The 12,446-nt window shown below is 34.8% G+C and overlaps 2 protein-coding genes across 2 annotated transcripts; both read left to right on the top strand.

The window, feature by feature from the left end:
* Positions 1-3,352: 3,352 nt before the first annotated feature.
* On the top strand, positions 3,353-6,819 carry LOC101258982 (uncharacterized). The gene is made up of 4 exons (XM_004228450.5): positions 3,353-3,642; positions 4,548-4,684; positions 5,360-5,464; positions 6,157-6,819. The coding sequence occupies exons 1-4, from the start codon at positions 3,565-3,567 to the stop codon at positions 6,551-6,553; spliced, it is 717 nt and encodes a 238-aa protein (XP_004228498.1). The 5' UTR covers positions 3,353-3,564; the 3' UTR covers positions 6,554-6,819.
* A 283-nt stretch (positions 6,820-7,102) lies between these two features.
* LOC101259277 (TMV resistance protein N) lies at positions 7,103-12,214 on the top strand. Its single transcript, XM_004228451.5, is given in 5 exon segments — positions 7,103-7,698; positions 7,887-8,964; positions 9,723-9,998; positions 10,103-12,052; positions 12,055-12,214. Coding segments are annotated over 5 exon segments (3,852 nt in total). The 5' UTR covers positions 7,103-7,183; the 3' UTR covers positions 12,088-12,214.
* Positions 12,215-12,446: the final 232 nt, after the last annotated feature.

The following is a 12,446-nucleotide window of genomic DNA, read 5'->3' as shown; positions in this document are numbered from 1 at the left end:
TTTGGAAATTTTCATTTATTAGATACTTAAATTATGCTCGAAACTTTTTACGCGTATTCTATTCTTTACCTAAATGTTTAAATAAAATTTACGATAAACTAATAAAATTATTTGCACGCAAAATTTCAATATCACGGAATTTATAAAATAATACTTAAAACTTATTTATCATTAAAACTAATATATTATATTATCTTACATAGTAATGAACATTAATAATTTTATAAAATATTTTTTTCTTTCACGAAGTGTTACTATTTGATATTTTTGGGCAATCAAATGAATATCAATCTGAGATAGTAATTTTTTTAATAAATAAATAATCATTGATGAAGGAATAAATAAATTTTAAAAAAATGATAAAGTAAATAAATATTCTAATTTTAATGTGTAAAAAATTTAGTCATACCTTTTGTTTTTACATATACCATTTTAAAGTTCATAATTAAATATATCATAAAAAATTATTGAAATAAAATTTTTTTAATACATGTATGATGGGTGTATTTTGCCTTCTTTAAAGTTTAATGCATGTATAATGGAACAAAAATAGAGCAAATAATAATAGGATCAATAAACCAAAAACACACTTGAACAATAAGGTTTATTCATGGTTTTTTTCTTTTTGTTATTAAGTTATCAATATTAAGTTATCAATATGATAGTAAAAAATGGAAAATTGACTACAATATGATAGTTAATAAATGTTAGGGAAAAGGATCTGATATACCTCTTAACTTTGTCATTTAGAGTTGATATACCCTTTGTTATGAAAGTGACTCATATATATCCCTAATTGTAAACAAATGGCTCACATATACCCTTTTCCTCCAACGGAAATGAAAAAAAAAATTATTTTAATCTAAATTTTTATTTTTTTTTCTAAAAAATATAATCATATATGAGTAAATTTAATCCTCGTCAAACATATTTTTTTTGACTTTTTTTGTTTCAATGACTAATTTATAATTATTATTTTGATAATCAAATTTATTTATGTTTCACTAATATTCTTGTAAAACTTATTGTAGATGACCAAATTTTTTCTTCTAATACGAAATTAAATTACAATACACACAAAAAAAATAGTTTAATTTTTTTTTCTTTAAACTAAGGAATGTAAGAAAAAATAAAATAAGAATAAGAAACTCAAACAATTATAATAAAAGAAGTCAAAAATTAATTTATGTATGAAAAAAATTTAAAATATACCTTGAACTTTGATATAAGAATCATATATACCCCTAAATAACTTTTTTTTTTTAAAATTAGAAGTAATAAATATAAATTTAAAACTAATTTTTTAACTTCCGTTAAATAAAGGGTATATGTGAGCCATTTTGTAACGGCAGGGGTATATGTGAGCCGTTTGTATAACGGTAAGGGCATATATGAGCCACTTTTATAACGAGGGGTATATCAACTCCAAATGACAAAGTTAAGGGGTATATCAGACCATTTTCCCTAAATGTTAATATGTTTCTACTACTTATATATAAGTGGCAATAAGCACACAACTGAAAGTCAACATGTCTGCTTCAGCTGTGTGCTTATTTATATAGCTGGCCTATCAGATTAGGCTTCGTGTTTTAACCCCAAGGTCTGGGGTTCAAACCTTGTCAACATCATTTTTTATATTTCTATTTTAATTTCAGCTTTGTCAGTATCAAAATAACACAATTTTGAGTATGAAAAGTGAACTTCTGAAACATATTATCACACAATCTATTGATCTTTAAAATGCAGAGCATAGGCAATATCAGATGGGGTGATAATGGTTATGTCAGTGCAGGAAGGCAAAAAGCATATTTTTCTAACAACTATTTTGGCCAAAGTTTGGTATCGTAACAACTATTTTGGTCAAAGTTGAAGTATTTTTCTAAACTTTTGCCCTAATTTTTTTTTCTACTAGAGTAGACCCATTTTTATAAAAATCAAGTCTTATTTAAAGTCACAAATCAATCGCATTGTAACAACACAACTCTTCGTTCATGACATTATCTTCTTTCTTTTGCAAGTAATTCACAATAGGATCACAATAAGACAATTCACAAAACATCATTTTTAATAACAATAAATATAATGATGTTTTTTTAATTAATCCTCATTTTGTTCATTAGGATAAATTAAGTAGAACAAAAACTCCATCACTCCACTCACATTATTCCTCAACATACACAATGAAGGAAAATATACAAATTATACTAGAATTACAAGGTTTAGGAGATCAATTGTTTTAATCTATTCAACTAATCAATTCAGGACTTGTATTTTTCTTCTTCCGAGCGACGTCCAAAGCCACATAATCTATTTCAATCAACTATTTACAATAAAATTTCGAAATTAACAATATTCAATTTATATATTTTGAAAACAAAACAACGGGTTGATTAATCAACTCAAAATTCAATTCCGAAAATGATGTTTGAATCCAAAATCTTTTACTTGAAGATGTTACCTAAGTCATATGCAATTTGTTGGTGACAACTGTTTCGAAAAAAGAAATTACATTCAGTTCACAATCTCAATTCTAGTTTAAAACTCAAGTTCTTGAGAAACCTTGTCATTAGCCAATCAAAATCTCAAGTTTTGATGTTAAAAATTCAGATATAATCAAAGGAAAATAAAGTTTTAAGAGTCATAAAACTTACCCAAATAATTTAGTACAAGAAATCTCAAAATCGCCTCCAAGGATTTTAGCAAGGTCAAAAATGAAAAATGGAGTTTAAACCCCAAAATTTACAGCTCAAACCCTTCTCTAATGAATAAAAAACAATCACTTTTTCGAAAAAACGAACCCCAAAAATAATTTCGACCTTCACTTTTGCAAAGGTCGCCATTGTGAATAGGTCCTTCGCGATCGTGAAGGTCAAAGAAAATTAAACCTTCGCAAAAGCGAATCAGACCTCATTATCGCAAGCCTCACCAAAGTGAGCCCTGTCTAGCGATTGCAAGATGCACTAGAATTCAGACCTAAGTAAAATCAGTCCAACTCAAAAACATTGAAATGAGCCTCAAGATTCGTTCAAACCCCCTAACATACAAATTATGTATGAAATTTTAACTATATTCGACATTTCAGATTCAATGGAACCATCAAATTTGATGTCTTCTTGACCCGAAACTCGTGAAAATAACAAAAATTGAATATAACGCCTAAAAAATACCAAATCAAGCTCGAAACCTCTAAAAATTCAAGTAAATTCACACGTAGACCTAAAATTTATCTCCCGAATCCGATAGAACCCTCGAAATTTCGATTTAAACATTCGAACTTTGACTATTGACCAAATTCAACCCAAATTGCCATCAACCTCCTCCTATATAGGATCATATCCTCGATATTTAAAACAAAAACACTAAACCATTTTTTCTCATCGATTTTAATAAAGCCATCTATCTATACATATATAACTACTCAAAATATTTCAAAATATCATTCTTTTTCCCTCTCTTATAAGCCGGCAAAGGGTGGGGGTTGACGAAAGGCGGCGGGTGGGTGGAACCCTAGATAAACATTGGTGTATACAACACTTATCCTTCTTTTTCCCTCCATTTTAGGCCATGTCTACCGTTGTCGAGCTTGAGATTGAGGGGTCAGAACTCTTGAACAACTTTCAGGATTTGTCTATTGGAGAACAGGTAATTGTGGGGTTTTCTTCAAAAATCAAGATCTATCTACCCTGTTGCGAATGTGTGCATGTAATTCATTTTCTTTGCTTTATAACTGGTAGAATTGATGTTATGTGATCAATTGGTGATGGGTTCGAGCCGTGGAAACAGTGATATATCTTGAATGTTGTTTAAGAGTTTCAATTAATTGAATTTGATTGTGTGTTTGCAGTAGTTTTTTTTTATTGTTTAGTGGTTTATAGAGGTTTAATTGATTTGGGTGTTAGTTGGATTTGATTTTAGAGACAAATTCAAGATTTTTAGGTTTGTGGATTTTGAGCCCTAGTTTTTCTTTTGCTGCTTAATGGGTTCAAGATACTTTATTTGTACATATTATTAACTCAGTTTCTTTGCTTTTTATAACTGGTAAAGTCGTTGTTATGTGATTAAGACGTGACAGGTTCGAGCCTTGGAAATGGTGTTGAATTGATATATCTTGAATGTTGTTCAAGAGTTTCGATTAGTTGTTTTCCGTTAAAAGTGTTATGTGTTTGCAGTAGTTTTTTCTTGTTTATTGTTTTATAGAGGTTTAGTTGATTGGGTGTTTGTTGGATTTGATTTTAGAGACGAATTCAACATTTTAGGTTTGTGGATTTTGAACCCTATTTTTTTTTCTGCTTAATAGGTTCAAGATACTTTATTTGTACGTATTATTAACTCAGTTTCTTGGCTTAACTTGTAAAGTTGCCTCTCCAGTTAAGGCTGTAGGGTAATTTTTCTTCCTGTTCCTATTCTGGTACATGATTATGGCCCGTGTAGCGTTGCTTTTCATCATTTGACGAATAGAATATCATCTTTCCGTTGTACAGGCTTACTGCTGTGTTATTTGATTAGACGATACAGGTTAAGCTGATTGTTGTGGATTTTTGTTTCAGACTGAAGTGGAGAGCAATTCTGAGGAAAGGTACCAAGTCGATTGTGAGAACAATTATCATGGTGACTGTGCCATATGTTTGAATAAGATAGTGCTCCAAGAAACTGCTCTTGTAAAAGGTTGCGAGCATGCTTACTGGTATGTACATAGAACCAATCTCCAATTATTTACTGCAATTTTGATCATCACGCCCATGATGGAATTATATCCAATTTACTGTTTTGGATAATTTCGATCACTTAAAGTTGGTTCCGAGCTAATTATCCTACGTCTTGTTAGTTATCTCCTGCAATATGATCTGCATGCCTCTGATAGGATTTATCCAGTTTACTACTTAGGTGAACAAATCACTTACATTTGGTTCTGAACTATCAAGAAATATAGCTTGTTTTTTTTTTTTTTGGTTATAGGTTATCAATGTGACTGTAAATAAATGGCAAATGAACTATAAAGAAAAGAAACTCACATGCCAATGATACCGAATCCCTCAGAAGCACCTCTTCATCAGCAGGGTGAAGAAGGAATAAACTTTGTTGGCATTATTCTGTTTTATTGATGCAGGGCAATTTTTGCTTTTCTATGTTGGGTGAACACAAGAAGGAAAGAAAGGAAATTCACTATGTCTGGCGAGTCTATGCTCAATTACTCAGCCGGAAGATTTTTTGTTTTATTAGTTGTATTAATTAATAGCTTATTTATTGCTCTTGGGGGATTCGGTTTAGTTATCAATTATGATTGACTTTTGCGCATCAATTGCATTAATCTGTGCTGGTTTGTTTTTTCCCAGCTTGACTGAACCTTACTTTGGTGCAGTGTGACATGCATCCTTCGGTGGGCAACCTACAAAAATGAACCAACATGCCCTCAGTGTAAACATCCATTTGAATTTCTCCACATCCATCGCTCCCTTGATGGAAGGTAACTGATTATTTTGATTCAACTTTCTTTTAGTAAATGTGATTCAAGATGATGCTAATAATGTGGCATATGTGGTATTTAATGTACATCCTTAGTTGCACTTTTACTAGTAAATATAAAACCATGTGCATAATTCTCCGAGGAGGAATTTAAGTATTTGTGACTTCTTTTCTTGATCTGTCACTTCACTAACATAATGATCTAATTAATTATCCGGTTGATTTTTGTAAGAGGTTGTGGAGCTGTATTTATTGCCTTGGTAACTAGACCAGTAAAGGTAGGCTGTGGTTAATGTTGTGTCTTATTTTTTTGTCAATTGTGGTGCAACCTGGAAAGGGTAGTAGTATACAGAATTTGATCTAGAGAGATCCTCAGCGCTACTTGATTTTATTGCAAATTCCATGTTCTGTATATGCCATAAGCTGACTTCTAAAGATTCTGACCGTTGTTGGTATTACTAAGTTCCTAGAGATGCATCCAATTGACCTCTGAATATCTAATTTGAGGTATGTGTATTGTCAAGAATAGGGTTTGTTTGTGATAAAGCATGTTATCGGGTTGTATTGAGGACCAAAATCTTGTCTGGCATTGTCTTTTCCTTGTTTTTTTTCCTGTAGTTTTGCTCTTGAAAACATCCCCATAGTTGTGGTTGGTTATTTTTATCCTAAGAAATGATAACATTGTTTCAACAGTATCCAGGACTACATGTTTGAGGAGAGTGTTTGCCTTCTACTGAGAGCATCATGGTTTGAACCCTTTGTGGAGGAAATCGATGATTACATGGATTATGAGGATGATGAAGAGCTAGAAGACTTCCATGTTACTAGTTCACCAAGTCTCCGCATAAGCAACAGGAGATGGGGCAATAATGGTTACGTCAGGGCAGGAAGGCAAGAAGCAAGTCCTGCTCATCCACCAAGCTCCCATGACTCGAGCGCCGGATCATCACGCCAGACTACGAAGAATGAGACTGCTGTTTCTAAAGTAACTGTTGGTCGGCGTGCAAAGAGGACACTCAAGCGTGAAGCTGCTGATAAGGCAGCTGCAAAAAAGCACCAGTCGCATTTACTGAGGCTGGGTCGTACATGAGTTTACTCCATGTCTAACCTTGAAGATCATGACATAGTGAATCACCTCTGTACAATATCTCTAGGTCCTTCCATTTGTAGAGTAGTGCCCACCGTTTAGATGATGAGTTTGCTAGATGGCATGAACCATTTTAATGCCTGTTGATATCTCTTATTTCCACCATTATATGTACATTGTTAGGTGATTATTTTCATTTAAATCTTCCATTGTTGGAATGAAGTATAACATGACTGGAGGATTTAGCATTACTGGTGTTCGTTTTGCTATATTGAGTTTGTTCTGCATAGCTTTTAGACTATTAATTGTGTTTTTTTTGTACTTCTGAAATGTTTTTGTCAATTCGATTGAATGTATGAACGCGTTTCAGCTCAACTTGAATGGCAAGTTCTAGAAATCGAAGTTGTAACTGCTAATGTTCTTGTGAGCAAAAAAAGGTGATAAAAAGTCTTCGGAATGACTCGGTTGGTTTGGTTTGGAGGGTGGTTATCCATAGGCCCATTTTACATCTGCACAAATAAAAATAATAAATGTATCAGTTGACTGGTTCAATGCCAATAATTTAGTTCTTTTAAAAGCACATAGACAATTCTTTGTTCATCAGATCAAAATTTCAACTAATTTACTAAATCCATGGCATCTTCTTCTTCTTCTTCTTTTGTGAGTAATTCACAACACTCTCCTCGATGGAAGTACGATGTGTTTTTAAGTTTTAGAGGTGAAGATACTCGTAAAACCTTTACAAGTCACTTGTACCAAGCTTTGAAAAACAAGGGAATATTGACCTTTCAAGATGATAAAAGGCTAGAGGATGGCGATTCTATCTCAAAAGAACTCTCGAAAGCTATCAAAGAGTCTCAAGTTGCCCTCGTAGTTTTCTCGAAGAATTATGCTACATCAAGATGGTGCTTGAATGAACTAGTGAAGATCATGGAATGCTACAAAGATGAAGATGGAAAAACAGTCATACCGGTCTTCTATGATGTGGATCCATCACATGTTAGATACCAAAGTGAGAGTTTTGCAGAAGCTTTTGCCAAACATGAATTGCAGTTTAAGGATGATGTTGAAGGAATGCAGAAGGTGAAAAGATGGAGAACTGCTCTATGTGAGGCAGCAGATCTGAAAGGACATGACATCCGCCAACGGTGAGTATAATTACATAAACGTGTTCTTTAACTTGACCTCAACTGACTTTAGGTGTGTATAAGTAGGTAGACACACAGATCCTACGAGTCATACACAAATTAGTTTGAGTGTATCATCTTTATGCTCGCTTATATATAGTACTTGAATTTCTTATTCTTATCTACAATTAATCTTCTTGTTTATGTAGGGTTGAATCAGAGAATATTCAACGAATAATTAACCAAGTTTTGTCCAAATTATGCAAGACTTCAGTATCATATTTGCAAGATGTTGTGGGAATAAACATTCATTTAGAGGAAGTGAAATCCCTACTAAAGCTTGAAGTCAATGATGTTCGTATAGTGGGGATCTGGGGCATGGGGGGAATTGGTAAGACGACAATAGCAAGGGCAATTTTTGACACACTCTCGTATCAGTTTGAAGCTGCTTGTTTCATTGAGGATGTTAAAGAAAACAGATTTGGAATGCATTCTTTGCAAAATATCCTTCTCTCAGAGTTGTTAAGGGAAAAAGATAGTTACGTGAATAATAAGGAGGACGGAAAGCACATGATAGCTCGTAGACTTCCTTTTAAGAAGGTTTTAGTTGTGCTTGATGACATAGATCATAGAGACCATTTGGATTACCTAGCAGGGAATCCTAGTTGGTTTGGTGATGGAAGTCGAATTATTACAACAACTAGAGATAAGCATTTGATTGGGAAGAATGATGTAGTATATGAAGTGTCTACACTTGTTGATCGTCATGCTATTAAATTGTTCAACCAATATGCTTTCAAAGAAGAAGTTCCCGATGAATGTTTTGAGAAGCTCTCATTGGAGGTTATACGTCATGCTAAAGGCCTTCCGCTAGCCCTGAAAGTGTGGGGCTCTTTCTTACATAAGAGGGACATAACTGAATGGAGAAGTGCTATAGAGGAAATGAAAAATGAGTCCAATTCGGAAATCGTTGAGAAGCTCAGAATTAGCTATGATAGATTGGAGAACATACAACAAGAGATATTTCTGGATATAGCATGTTTCTTTCGAGGGAAAGTAAAAGATCACATCATGCAAATTCTCGAGAGCTGTTATTCTGGAGCAAATATTGGATTGCGTGTCCTAATTGACAAATCTCTCGTGTTCATCTCTGATAATAATACGATTCAAATGCATGACTTGATACAAGAGATGGGTAAATATGTGGTGAAAATGCAAAAACATTCAGGAGAAGCTAGCAGACTATGGGACGTTGAAGATTTTGAAGAAGTGATGGTCAACGATACAGTAAGTAAAATAAACAATGCAATATTACTATATCCGTTTATCTTATGTTATTAAGCCACAAATTAGTCTAGTGTGGCCATTTGTATCCAGGAAGACCTGAATAGTATTCTGAGCTAAGTTGCTCGGACTCTCCAAAATTGTTGCCACACCCTTGTCGGATCCTCAGAAAATGCACTACTTTTGAAGGATCCGACAGTCACCTGATGACATTTTTGAAGAGTCCGAGCAAACATAGATGAGCAATCCTACTTTTCATATTAGCAAAGAAAAGTAGGCCTTAGAAGTATTAGGGATAGGTGATTAGACAAGATGTGATGCAACTTCAAATTAACGAGAACATAACCTTAGATTGGAGGGACACAGACTAAGGTACGTAGGAGATTAGTTGGACAGTCGAATGTTGTCTTCCTGATTCTTCTATACTATTAGTCGTAGTATAACTCTTGTAGTTTCTTGTCCTTTAGGATTGGTTATTATCTGTCATTTTATTTTGTTATGACAACTGTTTAGGATCACTAGGATGATTTGTCAGGTTGTCTATAGTATTTTTCCATGACTATCTTCATTTCTGCTATTTCGTTCTATATAATGCTTTGTGCTGACGGTCTATGAGAAACAGCCTCTCTACGTAGTGGTAAGGTCTGCATACACTCTACCCTTCATAGACCCCGCTGAGTATGTTGTTGTTCTAGCTCATCAAGAACTTCAAGTGCAATAATAAACGATACAAAACATGGCACTAATGATCCTTTTATCAGGGGACTAAAGCAATGGAAGCAATCTGGCTACAATATATTCAAAACCTATGCTTTAGCGAAAAAGCCATGAAGAATATGAAAAGGCTTCGGATATTATATATTGGTGGTTTTCAGATACATGTTGATTCCATTGAGTACCTTCCCAACAGCTTGCGTTGGCTTGCCTTTTATCACTATCCTTGGGAGTCGTTGCCAGAAAATTTTGAACCCAAAAGACTTGTTCATCTTAATCTCCGGTTCAGTTTGGCGTTGCATCATTTATGGACTGGAATAAAGGTACACTAGCTAAATTGCATTTTCATTTCTCTCTAATAGATCGACATCTTAACATTTTCGTGAGTTTTAAGATATGAAAAGAATACTTTCTGTGTTCTAAACAGCATTTGCCGTCTCTAAGGACGCTAGATCTTAGCTACTCTACAAACCTGATGAGAACACCAGATTTCACGGGGATGCCAAATCTGGAGTATTTGAATCTATCGTATTGTAGTAATCTAGAAGAGGTTCACCATTCCCTCGGATGTTCAAGAAAACTCAGTTTGTTATATTTGTGTTTTTGTACACTCCTTAAGAGGTTTTCATGTGTTAGCGGGGAATCTCTTGAATATCTGTATCTGCATGATTGCTATAGCTTAGATACATTTCCAGAAATCCTCGGAGGAGTGAAGCCGGAGTTGAAGATTAAGATGGAACGATCTGGAATAAGGGAAATACCGTCATGTATTCAGTACCTAACTCATATTACCAAGCTGAACTTAAAAGACATGAAAAAACTTGTATCTCTTCCTAGCAGCATTTGCATGTTGAAAAGCTTGGTGGAGCTAGATGTGTCGTACTGCTCGAAACTTGAAAGCTTGCCTGAAGAGATAGGTGATTTGTTAAAGTTGGAGAAGCTTGATGCCACATGCACTTTAGTTTCACGACCTCCATCTTCTATCGTCTGCTTGAACAAGGTTAAGTTCTTGAGTTTTGCAAAACGAAATTCAGAAGTAGGCCTTGAAGGTGGAGTGTTCTTTGTGTTCCCTCGAGTGAATGAAGGGTTAAGCTCATTGGAAGATTTGGATCTTGGTTACTGCAATCTAATAGATGGAGGACTTCCGGAAGACATTGGATCCTTATCCTCGTTGAAAAAATTGCATCTTGATGGAAATAACTTTGAGCATTTGCCTCGAAGCATAGCTCAACTTGGTGCTCTTCGATTCTTGTACTTATCAGATTGTCCGAACCTTAAAGAGTTCCCTCAGGTGAATGATGGATTACGCTCACTGGAAGATTTGGACCTCAGTTACTGCAATCTGGTAGATGGAGGACTTCCGGAAGACATTGGATCCTTATCCTCTTTGAGCAAATTACATCTTGATGGAAACAACTTTGAGCATTTGCCTCGAAGCATAGCTCAACTTAGTGGTCTTCGATTCTTGGACGTATCATATTGCACGAGGCTTAAAGAGTTACCAGACTTCATGTTGATGCCTGATTTGTATTTTTTGCATCTGATAGATTGTATGAGTCTTGAAGAGGTTCATCATTCCCTGGGATTTTTCGAGAAGCTCACTCACGTATGCTTGTATAACTGTAAACGCCTTAAGAGGTTTCCAGGTATGTGCATCGATTCCCTTAAATGTATCCGGACTTGGGGTTGCTCTAGTTTAGAAAGTTATCCTAAGATCATCGGTACCATCAAAGTGGAATCAGAGATTCACATGTTAGACAGTGTAATGTGTGATCTGAATTCGAATAGTTCATTTCCACATTCCTTGTCTCAGAGGATCGTTTCGTTGCAGCATGACATCTCTGCTTCAGATTTCTTATCACTAATTAGAGTGTTTACGGTTCATTATCCCGAGAAGAAGATCCCAAGTTGGTTCCACCATCAAGGAATGGATACAAGTGTTGTATCCATCAGTTTGCCAGAAAATTGGTATGCACCAGATAACTTCTTGGGATTTGCTGTATGTTACTCTAGTGAACTAATTGACATCACAGCTCACTTGATTCCGTTATGTGATGATGGGATGTCGTGGATGACCTTGGAACTGAACTTATCCCGCGATTCAAAATGTTATACAGAATTCTCTGATTATTCGGAATGTGAGACAGAATCATCTGACTATTCAGAATGTGCCACTGAACTTACTCTTCATTTTTTCTTGGTACCTTTTTCAAGCTTATGGAATACATCTAAGGCAAATGGTAAAACACCGAATGACTATAGGCTCATTACGTTATCATTTTCTGGAGAAATGAAGAAGCTTGGATGTCGTTTGTTGTATAAAGATGAGCCTGCGCTTGTTGAGACCTTGTTACAGATGAGGGAAAATAACGATGAACCAACAGAACGTTACATTGGGATCAGGAGCAGTAGATATAACAATAGTGAACATCATGACTCCGTCACCAATGAAGCCAGTTGCTCCTCTTCTATGAAACAAAGGTCACGTTCTAATATTCGTGGGAGTGTAGCCCGTCTCTTCAGAAACATTGCAACTCTTTCTTGCAAATCGAGGAATTCAGCTTAAATATAGGTAAATATACACATGCAACTTGTATCATGTATTCTGCTAACTAGTATTCGATCTGCTTTTTTATGTGGAATGATGTATGACAGATATAACGATATCACTTGAGTATCGTTGATAGATGACCAGCGACACTGCCTATGAAGCTCACGTTTTAACATTTCCTCTGTCTGAGATACAGATTCGCGAAAGAACTTAGGTGTGC

This window comes from Solanum lycopersicum, chromosome 1 (genome assembly GCF_036512215.1).
Source record: "Solanum lycopersicum chromosome 1, SLM_r2.1".
In the NCBI taxonomy this organism is placed as follows: Eukaryota; Viridiplantae; Streptophyta; class Magnoliopsida; order Solanales; family Solanaceae; genus Solanum; species Solanum lycopersicum.
The sequence above is the reverse complement of the archived record's forward strand: the minus strand, read 5'-3'. Positions and strand labels throughout refer to the sequence as shown.